Here is a 20,577-nt window from a genome sequence, read left to right on the forward strand (position 1 = left end):
GCCAGTAATGCTGGTGGGCGGGCAGTCCCTCTGGACTATGCCGGAAGGTAGGGCGGAAAGCCCTCTTCAGCCTACTTTCAGGAATCGTCGGACTAGGTGGGTCGGTGGTTCGGCGAGAAAGATGAGACGGACGAAATGAAGACAGAAAGATTATCTGTGGAATATTACTGCCCCAGCATTTACCTAAGTGATCCAAGAAAACCATAGAAAAACATGGACCAAGGCAGACGGAGCCGGAATCGAACCGGCGTCCTCCCGAATACTAAGCAATAGTCTAAACCTCTAGGCCATGTCGCTCGGTGATGCCCACCAGAATGCCTATACATGTACTTTCAGCTTCGATTCCATCCCCGCCAAGTGGTGTCAAACTCGAGGATGCAGTTGGTTGATAGCTCGCATACTGGATCAGGGGACTGTGCCCGGTTCTTTGCGTAGCCTCCGCATTCAACGTTTAACAGTTTGGATAGACCCAAAACTAAGGGTTACTCGCCTCGTTAACCCTCAGGCACCATGGTGGCTTCCTAGAATCAATTGGTCTGACGGAGGGGAGACCCCAGAGAGTCCTCTCATTCTATCCTGGCACAATGGTGCTGGTTTAGCGTGTGGATTAGTCTTATCAAGTCAGATGTCGCACGTGAAATCTTCATTAGTTGTGTCACCCTGTTCGAGAGAGAACGCAAAATTATCATTTAATCTTTGCCTTTAAAGCTGTTACTTGCTTTTCCAAACTGTTTGCAGAAATACTGATATACATATTATTAAATTTAACGTTATTACGTACATTTCAGCTGATTACATGTTTGTATGAAAGCGAAGTAGATTCTCAAAAATATTTTCAAACACTTTACACTTCGAGTCATTGAGCTCTGTTAATGAGGGACTATAATTAAAATTGTTGTGTAGTAGGGTGTACCTTTAGTAATAGGCGATAAAATTTGCGATAGGCTTGCTATAATAATAATGCATCGTAATTTCACAATTTATGACTGCCTCTTCTACCGTTTAATTAAAATATAATTGCCAAACGTTTAAATAATCCGAGCGATACAAATTCTCCCCACACGTTTGACACTATTATACATTCGTATACCTACTTTTCATCCCTGTTACTGAAAAAAGAATATTGTTTTTACATGAGTCAAGTACTCATTACATAATAAAATAGTAGGTCTGAGTTCAAATTTAGTTTCAGTTTCTTAGCATGTCAAAATTTCGAGATATTCTAACCTTAAAATTGAGAAATTTAAGACTGCTGGAGAAATGGAAGACGAAGCAAACGGGAGAGCAGTCACTGACTGCCGTTAGTGGGAAATAGACGTAAGAATTTATGTCACTGAATTCCAATATAGCGTTGGACTTGCCACAATACATCAAGATATCAAAACCTCATACCTCACAATCTCAGTGTTCGCCACATTGAATTTATTTTTGGTTGTACCTTGCAGTTTACTCTGCACAGCCCCCTTGGCCAAGGGATTGAGATGCGCTCAATCAGCGCAGGAATGTCAAAACTGCCGCTGCCAGTGTCATCTAGGGTGTGAGATTGGTACGGATGGGACCTATCTAATCTCTACCAGGCTTAATATACCCGAGTGGATATATGTTGTTCAATGCTCACCCGTAGAGATGCATCTCTTCTTACTCAGCATGCAGGGTATAACCACTACTACTACGGGTTCAACATCAGACGGTGGGTCATCCTGCAGTACTAGTTCTCACCACTAGCTGAATGTTTTGGGGGACAAGTCCCCCTCCTCATTTCGAAACTGGTACACCATTTCGATATCATGGGATCGTCATATTGAAATTATTTTTAGTTGTACCTTGCAGTTTACCCTGTACATCTCCCTTGGGCAGGGGTTTGAGATACGCTCAATCAGCGCACGAAAGTCAAAACCGCCGCTACAAGTTTCATCTAGGAAGTGAGATAGAGACCCTCGAACTCCTTGGTACGGATGACTTATCTAATCTCTACCAGGCTTAGAATACCCGAGCGGATATATGTTGCTCAATGCTCACTCGTAGAGGTGCATCTCCTCTTACTCAGCATGCAGAATATCACCACTATCACTACGTTTTCCACATTAGACGGTGGGTCATCGTGTAGTACCAGTTCCCACCACTAGCCGAATGTTTTGAGGGACAAGTCCCCCTCTTCATTTCGGAACTGGTAAACCATCTCAGTTTCATGGGATCGTCATATTGAATTTACTTGTACCTTGCAATTAACCCTGCTCAACACCCTTGGGCAAGGGATTCAGATACGCTCAATCAGGGCAGGAAAGTCAAAACCGCCGCTACAAGTTTCATCTAGGAAGTGAGATGGACTCCCTACAACTCCTTGGTATGGCTGATCTAATCTCTACCAGGTTTGGAATACTCTAACGTGTTAGTGCTCACCCGCAGAGGTGCTTCTCTTACTCAGCATGCGTGGTATAACCACTACCACTATGGGTTCAACATCACACAGTGGGCAATTCTGTAGTACCAGTTCCCACCACTAGCCGAATGTTTGGAGGAAAAGTCCCCCTCCTCTTTTCGGAACTGATACACCATTTCGGTGTCATGGGATCGTCATCGTTACCTCACCCTTAACACTCATATCGGTCGGATTACCGCATTCGCTTCGATGAGTGTAACGCGAACAAGCCAGTTTTGCAAATCTTTTCCACACATCTTCATTAAGACTCCAGTCTTAGGGAATCATTTAGTGGTATCGGTTGCTGGTAACCTCAGTTTTAAGGGTGAAATGGATAAATTATATATATAATTGAGAATTTTCTGATCTTTATTTAATACGTTTCAGGAACACACAGTACACGGTTTATATTTTATATCGTTAATAAAACAGTCTATAAAATTTGTTCATTGAAATATTATGGGAATTGTATGCGTGTAGTTTATCGTAGGCGGTTATTATTTTTTTAATGTTCGCGATAACAAAAGAAGCTAACACGTCCGTTATATGTATAATAAGCGTACATATTTCGACCAGGTGATCGTTTTACATTTGCATTGTTTATTTATTATCGTATCGCTTTGCCAAAGTGCACGTACCTACCGGTTGATAAAAACTGTGCGCTCTGTTGTCACACGCAGCAATATTATTTCAGATTTATCGCATTCAACCGTTTTCAGCCGAATGCTCTTTAAAGTGCTTTGTATGTGACGTTAATGGCGGAAATTCAATCTAAATTAACCTCAAATATGTCATCTTCTTTCCGAATAAAATTCTGCGAGACCAGACGATAATAAAAAGGATTATTCAAATTAACGATTTAACTACAAAAGAACTTTTTGCTTGTTTACGAAAACAGTATATTCCAAAGTCTAAAACGCCATCCAATTTGCGTAATTTAATTGAAATAATATCTCGAAAACTGTACTGACAATATGCCATCAAAATTAAGTTGATTAATTTGAATAATGTTACTGTTGAACATTATCAATTGAAACAATTTGTGACGTTGACACTGAGTGCACATAAGTATTGGTTTTTTGTTTTAAAAAACAGTTGAATGGATAACGCGAACGTATCAGAGGGCTAAGGTCAAAGGAGATATCAGTATACCTAATGGTATATTCCGTACTAGGCTATCGAGTGCTTCAAAAGTTTGTAATATCACAATTTCGCAAACTGCTATAATTTAAGTTGTTTTTGAGCATAGTGAAGTATGAAGCTGCAGAGCAACTTGACGCAGGACTCGTTGGGCTTTGAAGGACGATTATTTGCTTTTAATTTCCTCTTTTTTCCAAACTTGTGAAGAAAATTGCAGTGAATTGCAAAGATGCAAAGATAGACTAAAGAAGTAGATACATATATTCTGAAGATGCATGAATTTTTGAACAAACGCATGGGGGATTGGTCAAATTAACTTCCTTTAGAAGATCCTTCCTCTCCGAATCTTTCTACATTAATATTTATATAATCTGAGTCAAAGGAACGATGAGTTTTTTAATTCATCCTCAGGGATCATCAAAACTGACTCCGTTTCCCAGTACCATTTCCAGGATTCATGAGGATACCAAATGGCAGACGATATTTTTTAGTGGCAGCAATTCGCTTTAATGTTATTGTAAAGAAGAGAAACAAAGAAACAAGCACTTATTTATGACAGAACGTTGAAAACAATTGAAACAGCTAGTAATTATTGAGTCAATCAAAACAATTTTCAGGAATGGGTGTTTTCAATTATTCTCCAACAATTGATGGAATGACGGGATCGGTCGTTATCGAATGAAATTCCACTGGGGATTTGAAAAGTGCCCCGTGGTTATTTCGTTTATCCATTATGGTTCGACTGTTTAAAAAAAAAAAAAAAAACAAATGGCACCATTCACTTTAATTCTTGGCTCGGTAATGTCGGCGCAGGCGTGCGCAATCCATGGAGTTCCTCGTGAGCGGCACTAGGAAATTTCAGTCCTACTCTGGCAGGTGATGTCGGCTGGTCGAGCACACCATTGTGCCACTCACTCACGTCAGCCACTCTACGATCTCAGCAAGACACGCGCGCTTTATGGAGTAGCATGCCAAGCTAAACTATGACCGTTGAGTGACACGAGCCAGTATTCGTACTGTAATAATAAATAAAATTTAATTGAGTATTTACTCGCTAATCCGAGAGCGCGTGGTGAGTTCGAGAAAAAAGAATTCGTAAGTGGACAACCCCTTGTGCGTGTGGAGCGCGGGAGAATGTAAAAAGTGTGCGCTCATGCAGGATCGACTTTGCTAATACTTCTGGGTGCCAATATATCTGTTACGGTGCACGCGTCTCTAAGAAGGGTTACGCGAGCGTGCTGGGTGCACGAAGGGGAGACAAGTGAAATGGGTTCTCTGCTGTGGGGGATTTGAAGTGATATTACGCCGTGTTGCTATGAACTCGTTTGTTTTGAATTTGTATTTGTGCATCGTCGGTCTGAAAAAAAATTACTATTCAAACAAAAAGTTGTGATATAGTTGATTGTTGTGGGACGGACGCTCTGTTTGCAATGCTCGATAACACTTGCATTATCGAAGGCTCGGTGAAATTTCGAGATGGAAAAAAGGTTGGTCTCCTACAATCTATACTATTCATTATTATTATTGATTGTGCCGATTTAATAAAAAGCGTAAACCGCCTTTTGTCTATGGTGCTCTCGTTCACACGAAAATTGGTAAGAGGGTTGAAGAGAAAACCAATCAAAGATGTTAATCGCACGAACACATTTTCTCCATGAGACTCATTAATTGAACTTCACTAAACAAGGCGGAATGTAAATGAAAACTTGTCATACATTATAAGGCTTACCGTAGGTCGTGTAGGCATTTTCATGACCTAGCGCAATAATTAATAAATAAGTTTTACAAAAGGAGCGCTGCACTCCAAGTTCCGTGATTACGCATCACATATCGAAAGGATTCGTCCTTCTTCCACGTCTCCGTCAATATTCCTTGGGCAACAGATTTATGTATTATTTTTATCGATGTTTTGCAAAATGTTAATGAGCTTGTGCCGATAACATTCCTGACCCTTTTTTCTTGCGGAAATATGAAAAACGATAAAATTCTATTTTTACAATGATATTGTTTTATGACTTGTAAAATTTTCGATTTAATGAGTCGCTTTATCGGTTATATTTACTTGTTTATTTTAAAGATAAAAATCTTTTATTAAAAAAGTGTTAAAAAAACAGCTTATTACGTCAAGATGTCCATTCTTATAGTTGTTGCTAAGGCGACGTAAGATCTTTTTTTTTCGTTTTCTATGCATTCGTATGGTGTTGTAGAGATTTACAGAATGGATCTTATGAATTATTAATAATAACAAAAATAGATCTTTACATTACCATTAACAGAAACAAACAGAAAATCTGTTTGTCATCACCACTTCTCGTTACCGTTAAACATCTCTAAAATTTAAACGAGTAGATGCTTAATATGCATTAAAATCATCATCATCTGTATTTAATCATTCAATATTAACATTCATTTCCAATGCACTTTACATGCTGTCAACATACTCTTACACGGTCGGTTAGGCGTATTTAAATACGTTTTGTGTGAACGCCATGTACCCAGTATAGGTAAAATATGTCGGTAACATTTGAAACTGTATCATTTCCTGTACCAGTGCATGTCGCTATTGTAACGGACTCGTACCTATAGCTAGTGTTCGTGAGATCAACTGATGACATGATTTATGATGCGAGAAGACTGCCCCCATGGGTTACAGCTGGGGTAGGTCTGTTCCACATTTAATCCTCACACATGTCGCTTAAAATGAATCAATACATTCGCAATTCTTAGTTGTTTGTTTCATCACACGATAAGCTATTGTAGCAGCCAGTAGCTTAATAATAAGATGTTGCGAATTCTTTGGTGGATAGGTGTCAAGTTTGTGGGTTCAGAATTTCATTTCCTGGGGAAAAATCTCGATTCTTTGTCGAAAAATCGTAAGGCACTTTAACCCCACACAGTTACATTGATGCCCTTTTGTAACTCATGCAGAAAATTTGGTAAGAAAGTAAAGAAAGACTACATCCAAGTCATGAATCTCAATTATGAAGAGAACTCCATAACTTCTGAGATACAACCAACGATCTTATTATGTAAAGGGTATTACCTAACGATAAGTCAGATTAGAAAAAACGAGCTTGACCTTACATGTTTTGAAGATAAAAACAGTTTAATCTTTATAACTATGTTTTAATGTAATATCCAATTTTGTATGAATAAGTTAAGGGCTGAAGACCTATACATCTATTTTTTATGTTAGACGTTAATCGCTTAAACAAAAGAAGAATTAATTAATCCTATGTACATCATATTTCATTGAACAATCCATTTTGGTTACTTAACAAGCGAACGTTCTAGTTTACTTACTAAGTGAAACAAATTAGTTTACAAAAACGAACGGCTTATCCCTTCAACATTTCTGTCCGTAGACAAAACTGACAAGACAAGTGGTTGTGTATCTATCAAAAGCATTTGTAATTGTGCCTAAAAATACTACAAAGGTATCGGTATTCTTGGGATTTGGGACCTTTCAGTTGCCGAGTTACTACTCCACCAAGAATGTACCTACCCATAAATAAAAAGCTTCTAAATAAAGCCTCTTAGCCGTTGTAAACCTTTTATTTGTAGAGGATCGGAGAGGTGAGAACGTCTCGGTTACAGTGTTACCCACTTGATAAAGATGACAATAGAAATATTTGGCACGTGATGCATATAGCAATAAGCCTGAAGCCGACTAAGACTGGAACGGACTGCGACTGCTAAGAGTGCGAGTCGCAAGTTTAAGGCAAACCACTTTTTGCGAATTCCTAATCAGTAGCGGAGCTACTAAGGCTTTGTATGCTAAATCATTATATTGGGGATACTATTTCGGGCATACATTTCATCTCGATCTGGATTAAAGTGTTACCACTGTGAATTTACTCCAATACACGATAATTGATGGAGTGTATTGATAGATAATCTACTATGTGGCATTATGTTACGTCTATAATCTTTTCAATATGCCGCCTTTTATTTTAGAAAGATCCAAGGAATGTAAGAACAGTATCAGCTAAGTAACTGAACTACGTGTTTCTTGATCATGGTCAGTTTTTTTTAATAATGTTTGTGTGTGAGACCAATCATCATCATGCTGTCTTCTACCCATTAGGTTAATTTTAGAACCGCTAGATCAAGTTGCCCCTTGTTTATTAAGTAATTTCACCATTTTTTTAAACATTGTAACAAGTATACGACTAATTAAGCTGCGAAATGTAATTATTTCATTTGTTCTGGGGATGTCGCAAAAAAAAAACAGATCACAATCGTTCACGAACGTTCTCCACAACAATTGGTTTCATGGTTACAGTTTCACTTTACAATTTTCACCGTCACACATCGAGTAGATGTGTAGTTAAGTCATTAACCCAGCTGCGTACATTTAATTGGTAATTAAGGTCGTACACCCTACCAACACGATGGCAAACATTGTATGCGGTACTAATCGAAACATTGGTCACGGATGGTGTGTATCGTATCTCGACTCATTTTCGCGTTTCGTTAGTTGTAAATGTAATTGTCAAGAATTATTGTTCAGCTGTACTTAAACGAGATTTCGGTATATGAGAAACGCAGAAGAAATTTTCAGTGCTTTTCCTAAAGCCATCATTCCTTTGTGATTAGTTTGGATTTGTTTCTCATGCTATCAATTGGATTTACCCGTTTCTCACTTCTTCTATGCAAGAGATAGAAGCCAACGACATGTTTCTGTTGGTCGGTCATTTAGGAGAATCATTCTCCTTGGACAACATGTTCATGGAGTTCATCATCGAATTTGAGTTTACTTCTTCTGTTGTATTTCTTAGGACCTGGCTGTTTCTGTTCCCTTCTGGGCAAAGTGGAATAAAACAAACCCTTATTGTATATCATTCTGAGAACTCATTGTTCCTTAACAGCATCTTCAAAAGTATCTCTAATGAAAATACCATGAATGGATGGAGATGGACTTTTGTCATCATATCAATGAACACAATACTTGAAAGTATTCAGAAATAAAAAATGGCCAAGAGTAACAAATCCAGATAAAAGTGACTTGTTGTAATCTCCAACTGTCACACATTCTTCATCAGCGTGAGTGACCAAAAAATAACCGGGTCATTGATGTTGAAATGTTTTAAAATCTAAGTGCTTTCAATTTTTTGGACCCCCTCGTATTACCGTTGCACTTCACTTATGTCCTTGAAAATGGCGTTAGTTCCGCGTGTATTTGCGTTAGTGTTCTGCTCGTTTGGCAACAACTGGCAAGCAAACGGACCACTGTGAGTGTCGGCAGATTGGGCAATGTTCGCCGGTGACTACCTATGGATGTATAAAAGCTGCAGATCTAGTTCCCAGAGAGCTAATTAACTACAGGCCGTTTTATTCGGTAGGTAAAGTGGCCACTGGCGTGCCAGTGCCAATTGCCGCTGTCGTTAATCGGGTGCTTGTGGGTTTCACGTCCCTCAGGTAGAGATACTTAATATGACTGACTGACTGTTACTATGCGGCTGGCTCTATTGTTGCCTCTGTCAAACCACTTGACGATAACATTTTCATAGGTTATTTAATAATAGCGGCGCAACGTGTTAGTTTGGCTGAAGGGGGTTTTGAAGCACGTTCCTGAAGCTTTTTAGTAGCCATACAGAGTAACACTTTATGTCTATGTTTCTGTAATAAATTTGCAGTCAAGTACTTAAAGATCATTACCAATCAAGTAGCAAACAAACAATGTACAATGAAGGCGCAAGCAATTAATTTATTAGTGGGTAGGTTTACAAAGTAAAGTGTGATAAGCATATTAATGAACTTATTATACGTATAAGCGTAAAGACTCTTTTGGTTAGGTTGGGTTAAGAAATCTTTATCCGAAGTGTCATTGCAAACAGTGTTAACCGAAACAAGAAGGTAAAAGACTTCAGCAAAGATTACATCGCTGACGCTCAAAAATCGAAAACTAGAAACTTTCAAAGGTTTCTCTTTTTTTCCATTTTTTTTTTGATTAAAAAAAGTTTGTTTTTGATACGTTTTCTTTCAAAATTTTACACAATTTATTTATAGTAGGACAGTTATAATTTCAGACAGTTTTAATAAAATTTCATATTTGCATTTCTGTTATATTATTGTTATTTTTTTTGTAAAATTGCAATTAATAATTTATTTATATTCTGCAGTAAATGTTAATAATGTAGTAAGTGTCGTTAATATGGATTATGAGCGCGTATTACCTTTTTTTTATGTAAAAAACTGTTAGCTAATGTAGACATGTATTTAAGAAGTGAATTTTTAAAAACGATATGTTTATGTGTTCATAGAAATGATCTAATAGGTTATAGTGCAGGAAAAGTTACGATTAACATAATTCAGTTCCACGGACAATTATTCGTATAATAATTGAACACATTAACTAATAACATTTACAATTACTGCAATAATTGACAGTAAATGTATAATAACATTTAATTTGCTTTTCTTTTTTCTTCATTACGAAAATTTAATTATAGTAAAACAAACGAAGCGGAAAATTGTTTATTATTAATAATAATTTTATCGTGAAGGTAGTGTAGGTAGGTACATTGATTCGCTTTCAATTTTGTGAATACCGTTATGAAGACTGTTGTGGAGAATAAATTAAAAATTCATAATCTGGGCTACTTGTTACGCATTTCATCCGTTTTTGTTCTTAAAGCACAACCAATCGTCGGTTTTGCACGGCGCTTTTTCCAATTTATTCCGTCCATATCAAAGTTAATACACTTTAGAACGGTATCAGTTTCATATTCCTTCTTCAATACACTTTACTGAATACTAACCACTTAAATATCGACCCGTGGTTTTTGCAGGATCCAATTACCAAGATACACGGCTAGAGATATCTAGGTTGTAGATTACTTTTACCTATAAGTGAAAAACTATTCGGACCGTAAGCGAAACTTTATTGCTTTATTGAGTGAAGCATTTTTATTTGCAGTATAAAAATAGTAACGGTAAAAAGGTTACTTTGAAATGTGAGATTACGTGCTAGTGGAAATAAAACTGATAAGGGTTGAAGAAAACTACCTACTGTTCATTTCAAGAATTTAGAGATATGCCCCTTCCCTTTATTAGGATGCGCCGTAGCATAATTCCAAATTCAATCATATTTGTCTGCGTAGCTCGTTTCTCCACCGATCGTCGAGCAAGAGGTAGACAAAAGTGTACAGTACCATTTGCAAAATTATTTAAACTGCCTCGTTAAAATTTAAGAATATGCTTCATTTAAAAGCATATTTAGCCAAAAATAATAACAAGTGACTTAACTAAACGTTCTACACACCTATAAAACTTTAGCTTTGTTTTCTATTGTTAATTTATATACATTTTTTTTTAAATTGCTAAACATTTTCGTCTAGTACTGTACAGTTCTTCTTCTAAGACCGCCCATCGAGAGCTCTGTTCGTTCAGGCTTGTTCCAACTATTTCTGTCTTGCTCACGCCTAGTGTGTATTCTTTCTATCTTCGCGCAGATTTCTTCAAGGCCACAATTCTAACAAATTGAAATAGACTGTACTATCCAAAGCGGTTAAAAGAGGAAAGCATCTATTTCATAGCTACAGTGAAGTGTGTAAGGCTACTAAGGCGATTACCATGTTTGTGATTAGGTATATGATTAAGTATATCTTGGACCTTTCGTCATTGCGATTAGAACTGTACTCCTTATCTGCCTTGCTACTAGTTCATGTACCTGGATGACTCGATCCACAGAACTGTCTAGTCTCTTTACAAAAATTTCGCTCTAACTAATGAAATCGGTAGTAGTTATCAGCTATTGATGTAGCCTGCGTTAGGTACGATAGGGTTTTGGTTTATGCTTTGCTCTTTATACATATTTTACTTTGTACAAAAACCTCGTATTTTATTTAAGTATATTAATCACTTCTATGCTCACGAACGGTTAATTTAGAAATTCGAAAAAGATTGTTGAAGTGTATGTTTGTAGCTCGGCGCTGTTTGGGTGCGAAACATGGACAGTGGGCGCGGCGGAAAAGAAAAGGTTAGAAGCGTTCGAAATGTGGTGTTATAGGCGAATGATGAGGATACCGCGGATAGAGAAGGTTAGAAATAAAGAGGTATCAGAAAGAATAGGAGAATAAAGGACTCTATACAAGTCAGTAAGAAATAGGCGATATAGCTTGGTAGGACATCTTCTCAGGCATGAAGGTCTAGTCAGAGACATATTATAGGCAGAAACAGGAGTTAGGAGGGGTGAAGGTAGACCTACATTAGATTACTGTTCGCAAATAGTAAAGGATATGCGTTGTTCTAGTTTTAGGGAAATGCGAAGATTAATTCAGCATAGGAAAGAATGGAGCTGCGTGTCCAAACAGTCTTAGGACTGACGACCTTATGATGATGATGATATTAGATTATTTATTCTTTCTTTATTCATTTCTGAATTCCGAAGTTACGAATTCTGCTTTCCAATTTATCTTCAAATGCTTATTTTTCCAATGTCTTTACGTTTCTACCTTTGGAATCGTCAGAGGGTAGTAAAAAGTTCTTCTTTCTGCGATTATAACAATTGATCTTCTAGTTTTCTTTTACAAATATCGTACATTCAATGAAATCTTAAAAGTTCTTCATTATCCAGTCCGATCTTCCTTGTTGTATACATTGTAATCATGCTGCTCTCATCCGTTCGTGTACATTGTCTTAATACAATGATTTACCTAATAATATTTACAATCTTAGGGCTGTCAGATCTGGCATACCAACCCAACGTGTCCATTGCGATCACAGCCGTAGTTATACTAGTTCAGTCGATGAACCTGTCAAACTGTCAGTCCTTCCTCCATTTATCGTAATCGCGCTAGTTGGCTGGGAATCCGTTTCGAATAAAAGAACCGAACTACTTCACACCGTCGTCCAACATGACACGTTTCGGTTTTGTTTTTATTTTTACTCGTACTGTTTTTGTTGCGTAAGATCTCCACTACAATGCTTTTATTGAACGCAATGTCGGGAATTTTAAATGGGAATTTAAGTAACTGACAGACAAAGTGTTTCATCTGAGGTAGCGGCCACCGAATGCTTGGCAAGCAGGTTTAATGCCTAAAGAAATATTGACAAACGTCTAACGGTCGATTTTACGATTAGTGACGTTATCAATAGGTATCTATCTTAAGTTTGTTTTAGTTCTCGTTGTTATGCTTTAAAATTAGGTAAGAACAATGATCTTCCGAAGGTTCAACGGCTAAGATTTGTTGACGAGATACTGAGCAGATTGTAGCTTGGAGTAGGAACGCGCTTTGGAACAAATGTAACAGTAACAGATAAAGTTGTCCAAAGATGGTACTTTGATGGTATAATATTGTATAGTACATCCCATTTATCTTTCTTATCGAATATTTAGAATCTTAGAATCAGTTAGCTTTCAGTTGTAGCTTTAGATAATCTAGAAATCAGTATATGTAGTACCTACCAGTTTCAATTTTTTTATATTACAATTAGAATATTGTATTCGTGTACCAGAAAAGCTTTGCTGCCTTTTTGCTACAAGAGTAACCATAAAATTGCTCAATTAACAAATAAGCTACAATCGCCTGATTCATACGTCGATTAATGTGCCGTTTTGAAAGATAAATATTTTGTTCTTTTCGCTCAGTTATTATCTGTTTGGATAGTAACCACTTATGAAATGGTATCATCGCCCAGCCCATAAGGGAATGGTTAGCAATGGTGCAAATCATACAGGTTTTATCACATATTTATCGCAAATGTATTCTTTATATGTAGGTAGGTTAGTCATTTATCAGTAAAACGCTTTTCAAATGGTTTTGGAATTGATTTCACTGAATCGTTCAATTTTAGACTTGATGAAGTCATGCACGTTAAAACATTTACTTAAACTATCCGTGTTTCTTAGAAAACAAGTGTGGATAGGTGTATATTATGCTTCTTTTATGTCCTTGTCAGCATATACCTATTAATTCTCTGCTTAGAAGACATTCGCGGAGAATTACGTCAGCCCGTACGGTTAGACACTAAGATTTTCCTGGTTAGGTTTACGGTAAACAGTTACATAGATGCTGAATTTATGATTGTTTGAAGTCCTGTGAGAGATAGCGACGTTTTCATGGTTTACAATATTTGTTATTACTGTGTTTCCGAGGAAATGTTAGACGTAAAACACTACACTTTTATTGGAGATCAGGTAACTCGACGATGGAGAAGTTTTTGATCAAGCAGAAGAATATTAATCTTTTGATTTTACTGAAGTGTTAGATATCACCTCGTTGAAGAATCAATATCGTTTGAAGATACAAATGTAAAAGAGAATTTATGTATCAATCATGACAATAAAAGAAAAAGTTTGAATGAATTGTACATTCCACTGTTTACCTTTCTTTTGCTCATTTCACTTGTCCTAATTGTAGATTCCGACTAGAATTTTGAGGCGGGTGCAGGCAGAGTCCTTAAGTGGGTAGCCTCACTATCTCTTGTGTGCCCCATGAGGTTGTCCCCTAGGACAAGGAAGGAGCATATAACGCCTTGCCGCATTTGCGTATCATCAGAAATGCCGCTCTTAAGTAAGGTTGTGTTATTGGGATGTTTTGTAGTCAGTAATACCTTAATTGCAACCGTGTTACTGTTGTTCGACCTGATGCGTCTGGATTCAGTTGTCTTATAACAAAAATATCAGGAAGTACAATTGTTTATTCGTTGCAAATGTAAAAGATTTCATTAAAACGACGACATAATTGGACAAGGGGGTTATTATTATGTTAAGTTCATTTAACCGAGAGTATTTTCAATTCAATGTTTGCCTCATCGAGCACCCATAAGGTAGATATAATTGTAAGTTTATACATGTGATAGGTTTGCCCCTTAAGACCCATATGAAAAACCCATAAGGCAATCCTCATTTTAGTATTACCACTTTTTTTGGTGGGATTTTCGTGAGGAATCTACGGGGAAATCCCTACATCGGCATGCCCCTCATTAGCCATATGAGACACGAACGCTACATGTGGCATGCCCCCCTATAAATTCTAGTTTTGATGTATGTATATTAGTCACAGGTATTCAAAAATCGTCATCCATTCTCAAATAAGTAGTACAGCTGGACCATTATCTGTTTGATGTTAGTATGAGAAGATATTCTAATAATTGGATGGGTTTACTTTTGTTTTTGCTTGGTTTCAATCCTTTCACGACGCTGTCTTTTATACCTGGTATACGTATATCATAGTAAGGTAGCTTCCTCGGAAACTCCAACTGGTCGATGGTTCAATTTATTCTCGTTGTTTACCGAAGGCCTGGATGGATCGTTTTAGACTCTTGAGAGACGTCTAAATAATAAATTCAATTTCCTGAATCATCCAACACAATTTTGAAGATACAGCGATGGAAGTAACGATGCTGATTACGCTCTGGTTCGTTTTTGATAATTTTCGGCAGTTTTCCTTCGTTGACCTTTCTGAGAATTTCGGGAAATGACAGAAGCGTGGTATGAAAGGAGGCATTATGCTGCTTTTACAGGCATCAAGTCGGTGCTAAGAGGTTACATATTGTGCCCGATCTAGATGAGTTTATTTTAGACAGTCGTCTTCTCAAATTGAATTATCCCTGTGTTTCCTTAATAGCGTACCATTGCGTTAACATCTAAGGCAAATAGTTTTCTTTTTTTTACTTGGTAATCTCGAATCTATGTATGGCATAGCCAGAGTTCAAGAATTAGCAAATCGTGCTGGGAATCCTACGTGTAAAACTTATAAACCACAGAATGCATCTATTGATGTTTTATTCAATAATTGCGTTTTTATTGTGGTGGGTGACGTTATTGATACATCAGCTTGAAGAACGAAGTAATAATATATAATATTAGCTTATTTCAACTAATTATTTCAATAGCATATTTTGAAATAAAAAAAAAGAACTCGTGGTTTGGATCGTCTGTAGTTACTCAACTTCACTTTTCACCATTTTTATTTCAACAGAAGTTACCTTTAAGTCCAAACATAACCGTTTGTGATGGTTAGTTAAATTTGTCAACTCCTATTCCATTTTTAGGATAGGTACTTCATCGTGACTTAAGAGTGTACTCTTGGATGACTTCTCATAATCTTCTAATCGTGAGGATATAATTGCAGACGACTCCATGGAAATCAGTAATAAATAGGCGAGAGGTTGGTAGGACACTTTCTCAGGCGTGAAGGGATAGTCAGAGACATATTAAAAGCAGAAAGTACGGCGGAAAAGAAAAGGTTAGAAGCACCGAATGATGAGGATATCGTGGATAGAGAAGGTTACAAATGAAGAGGTATTAGAAAGAATAGGTAGGAGAACAGAGGACTCTATGGAAGTCAATAAAAAATAGGCGAGATAGGTTGATAGAACACTTTCTCATGCATGAAGGTCCAGTCAGAAACAGGAGTTAAGAGGACTAGAGACAGATCTAGATTAGATTACTGTTCGCAAATAGTTAAGGATGTGGGATGTTCTAGTTTTAGGGAAATGCGAAGATTAGTTCAGGATAGGAAAGAGTGGAGGTGCGTATCCAACCAGTGACGATCTTATAATGATGATAGGTTGGTAGGACACCTTCTCAGGTGGAGGTGCTTAGGTCTTAGTCTTAGGACTGACGACCTTATGTTATGATGATGATATTAGATTATTTATTATTTATTTATTAATTTCTGAATTCCGAAGTTACGAATTCTGCTTTCCAATTTGTTTTCAAATGCTTATTTTTAGATTACTGTTTGCAAATAGTTAAGGATGTAGAATGTTCTAGTTGAAATGCGAAGATTAGTTCGGATAGGAAAGAGTGGAGGTGGGTGTCCAACCAGTCTCAGGACTGAAGACCTTATGATGATATAATTGCACCTCCTCATTGAGAGCAACAGACTCTCAACACTATCTTTTCTACGTCATTAATTTCGCGATATAGAGACATTGCCTTTTGAGGTCTTTTTGTATGCATCCATGTGCTCATTGGTAAACATTATAATTCATCAACAGACATTTCCTTTCGATATTCCTCAAACTTGCGCTTACTTACCATGACACGCCTTGTACGTATGTGGATATATATATATTTAAATAACAGGAACTCGAGGTTCAAGGTTAGAAAGTTAGGTTACGACTACCTGGCAATAAATCGACAATCATTTGACTGAAGAATCGTTTTTCACGTACGAAATAAGAACATGCTAATATATCTGCATGTAGGAAAGAAGAAACTACTTAGGACACGATAAGCAAATGCAGCTTCTATCGTTCACTCGATGTGTAGTAGTTTGACGATTATTTAGGTCACCATTTACATGACATGACGCACCAGAGATACGTTATCACTTGCAAATCACTTAAAATTAGAGCCGCGCGACGCTTGGCAGTTTCTAGCAAAGCGAATCGTATGATAGTGTAAGTACATAGCCTTACCGTATGTGCATAGGTTTATGAGAGAATGTTGGTAGTAGTAGTTGTAGTACCGCACACGGGACATTACGAGATTGCATCGCTCAGATAAAGCGCATTGCATTTTCCTGTAGTAGTAAGTAGTAACAACACGGAAGGCGTCTTGCGGTTTACATGGATGAGAGATTGGAGACAGGATTGCCTAAGTGTAAAGAGTTGCTTCCAATATTTGTACCCACTAATCTCGTATCGTACTTTAACCGCCGCAGCACTTCGGAGAAAGCGCTCAACGAGATTATTGTCGCCGATAAGTTTGAGAAATAGCGAAAGGAAATGTCTTCTGATGAATTATAATGCTTACAAATGCAAAGTACACAACAGAGCGGTGGAGAGAAAGGGACGGGAAAGCACTGATAAGCGAGAAACCTTTGAACCTGACGATAATTTGAAGGGTACCTACATGTCCCTACATGACAGTTAAATGAAAGTAGAAATGAAATATGTTCTGGGAACGCTTATGCCACATAAGTACAGTATTTACTTGTTATACTTATGTAATCGAGGATTGGTTTTCAATTTGTTAATAAAGGTGTGCGGAAATTGGTGGAAATGAATATGATGATTATTTTTTACATTCAATTCTTAAGAAATCATGTCCTCATCAGGTTTGTCAAAATTTGGATAACCCATGTACAAAGGTAACAAGCCATAAAAAATTGTAGCTAAACAAAGGTCGAAGTGGGCTGAATCCACAACCCACGGTGATGTTCTAGCTGCGTTAGAATGTTTTGAAAATCGATAATCGATTCGTACAATTTTATGTAGACCTGGAAAGGTCATCTTTTTTGTAACATAACATGCATAGTTGAAATGTGACCTTTGACTATCTGGTTGATCGCGGTCTAACCAATATTTTTTAACCAAACTTTTTTTACCTAGGATAACCGTTAGGGAGCGCTTAGCTTGGAAAAAATTTAGGGCATCTTTTTTATGCATAACTGGTAAAGTATAAAATTTTAGGTATAAATTAATATAATAAGCAATATTATAATCCAAATTACACACTTTAGAAAAAACAAGCGAGGTGAGAGAAGTTTGTTATTAATTTTAACAAAAATATGTGTAAACTAAATTGTGTGCGAAACAAGAAAGAAGATAATTATGAAAGTATTTTGTGCCCACGGCATGTACCTACATATTATACAAAAAAGTAATTTTTAATTTATACATTCAACTTCATTAAAGCGCTGTCAGATTGGTATTCGGTAACCTTTAGGATTTTACTAAAGTTATGAAATTCATTAGACTGATGATGAAAATTAAATAGCTTTATACCATTTAATACAAACTTCAATCTTTTTTTTTTTCAAATTTTTACTCTCACTGGTATGTAATCGTTCCTGCAAAAATATTGCTCGTTTATCTGATAACAAGAAACATTGCAGTAATGATTTCTTACATTTTGCAATATTTTCTTAATACACTTGCACCTTGCTTTCCACGAATAGCAGCTTAGTGTCCTAAAGACTGATAATGACGTCATGTACGAACGGTGTCCACTCACTAGTCATTACGAAAAAAATTGGGTGTCTGTAAAGTCGGTTTACTGACGATAGTTGAACGTGACAACGTCATAAGAAAATACTGATGGAATGGTTTCATTTTTCAAAAGAAAATTTTAATTTTATTTGTTTGATAGATATTTTGTATGGATATAGAGAAGGAGGTAAATGGAAATGTATTATTGTATAGCAGCTGTCCACGCGGACGCATCGCTCACTCAAGTAGGAGAGAGACAGATGTCGAACGCTGCCGAACGCGGTAGCCGATTGTGCCTCTTTGTCGCTCGTTCCGCGCTCTCGCTTGCACTTCAAGCCTTAAATGGAACGCCTCAGAGCGAGGTAACGCCGCAGGAGTCATGTTTTTCCGTGCGTGCAGCCGGCTCCATCGAATTATAAGACGTTGTCACGTCAAAAATAAAAATGTTGAACGCAAATGATAAATTGCACAATTTTTTCCTGAACTTATAAAACTTCTTATAATACACCAAGGAATAAAAACAATACCGGTACAAAGTACCAAAATTATTGATTCATCGCATCTACGAGTTGGTTACCTACCTGTATGCAATCGTTATCATTACATTCCAAATTAATTAACTACAGAATTTATTGCAATTGTCATTTTAAAGGAAGTATTAATGTCGCAATTGTGTTTTTATCAGCAATTCTTAAGTCGACGACTTTTTCAATTGTTTTTATTCAATTCAGTCATCAGTTCCATCTGTGCAAGTTTAGAATCGCATCAGAAATGTTTTGGTGATATCGTATTACAAACACAAAAGAAAGTAATAAAACGGTTTTATAGTCAATTACAAGAGGTCGATGTGTTTTAACGGAACCATCCACGGCTGGAATGAAACGCGATTATAACAGAGCACCATTTGAAAATCCATTGTGTTCGTTATTTTCGATTGTACCTACTCGTTAACTTGTTTAGTTTAGCGACATAACAGAACGTATTTCATTGTTAGTGGAGAAAGTTAATTTTGCAATTTTGCTTATATAGGAAAGTAAACATGAAATAAGAGCATACGTGTAAGGCTAATTGTGTTTAACGACTGTCCTGTTACTAACAAAAAACTAAGGTCAATGTGGTGTATTGCAACAGTCGTAATGGGACATGCAAGACAGTATAATTTGCAACAAGGACTTTACCCTTATTATGAAATGACAGTCACGAAGTATAGACAACGTTCAAAATGCGCTTCATCATACTTATAGGGAAAATTTACCCTACAACAATATTGTTTTATGAAAATTTACTTGTATGTTTCTACCTTCTGTAAGACTCTTTTTGTCACAATTAAATCAAGTAAACTTTTACTCGTTTTTAAAACACCGGAGGACTTTGTATGACTCAGGGACAATGAAGGGCATGGAAACACAATATTGTGCATCATGAGTTTAGACTGATGTGAAAAATTTATGCTAAGGCATTATGGAAGAACTTTATTCATTCTTACTGTGTTGAAATGCCTTTCAACACTAGAAGAATCTTCATCTTCTGAGCTTGACCTTGTTGGGGAACGTATCTATAGGTACTACGTGACAATGAAGCCTATTGAATCACAATACTGTTCATTATGGGCAAAGACTGATGTGAAAAATTTACGCTAAGGCATTATGGAAGAACCTTATTTTTTCCTTCTTTATTAAAATACCTTTCACTACCAGAAAGATCTTCATATTCTGAGCTTGACCTTGTTAGGGAACGTACCCATACTACGCAACAATGAAGCGCATGGGACCACAATATTGTGCATCATGGGCTTAGACTGATGTGAAAAATTTACGTTAAGGCATTATGGAAGAACCTTATTTCTTCCTTCTTTATTAAAATGCCTTTCACTACCAGAAGGATTTTCATCTTCTGAGCTTGACCTTGTTAGGGAACGTACCCATACTACCTCTATTCGCCCCTCGGTGACCACCCGTAGTATACGCCAAGATCGCCTTCCACCATCTGAGCTTTGTGACTTTAATTTTAGTCTTGAAGTTCAAATTCAGTCAAATTTTTGTAATCTTGCAGTCTTTCTGTTTTTTTTTAGTCTTAATCCTTGGCTTCTTCATGTTTGATCATAGTTTTGTAGTTTTGCATTTAGT

At 36.9% G+C, this 20,577-nt stretch overlaps 1 protein-coding gene across 4 annotated transcripts in view; it reads left to right on the forward strand.

Moving 5' to 3' along the window:
- Positions 1-20,577, forward strand: part of LOC108742399 (protein Dok-7) — a 224,798-nt gene that overhangs the window by 115,344 nt on the left and 88,877 nt on the right. Inside the window, exon 1 of one of the 4 annotated variants that reach the window (XM_018477617.1) lies at positions 3,921-5,046. The exons of 2 other annotated variants lie outside the window; for them this stretch is intronic. In XM_018477617.1, coding sequence (XP_018333119.1) covers positions 4,990-5,046 — 57 coding nt within the window. In that variant the 5' untranslated portion in view covers positions 3,921-4,989. Of the gene's footprint in view, positions 1-3,920; positions 5,047-20,577 lie in introns of those variants that run through there. One more of the 4 variants, XM_018477625.2, reaches the window with a different exon arrangement.

Source organism: Agrilus planipennis, unplaced genomic scaffold (genome assembly GCF_000699045.2).
Source record: "Agrilus planipennis isolate EAB-ADULT unplaced genomic scaffold, Apla_2.0 scaffold3, whole genome shotgun sequence".
NCBI lineage: Eukaryota > Metazoa > Arthropoda > Insecta > Coleoptera > Buprestidae > Agrilus > Agrilus planipennis.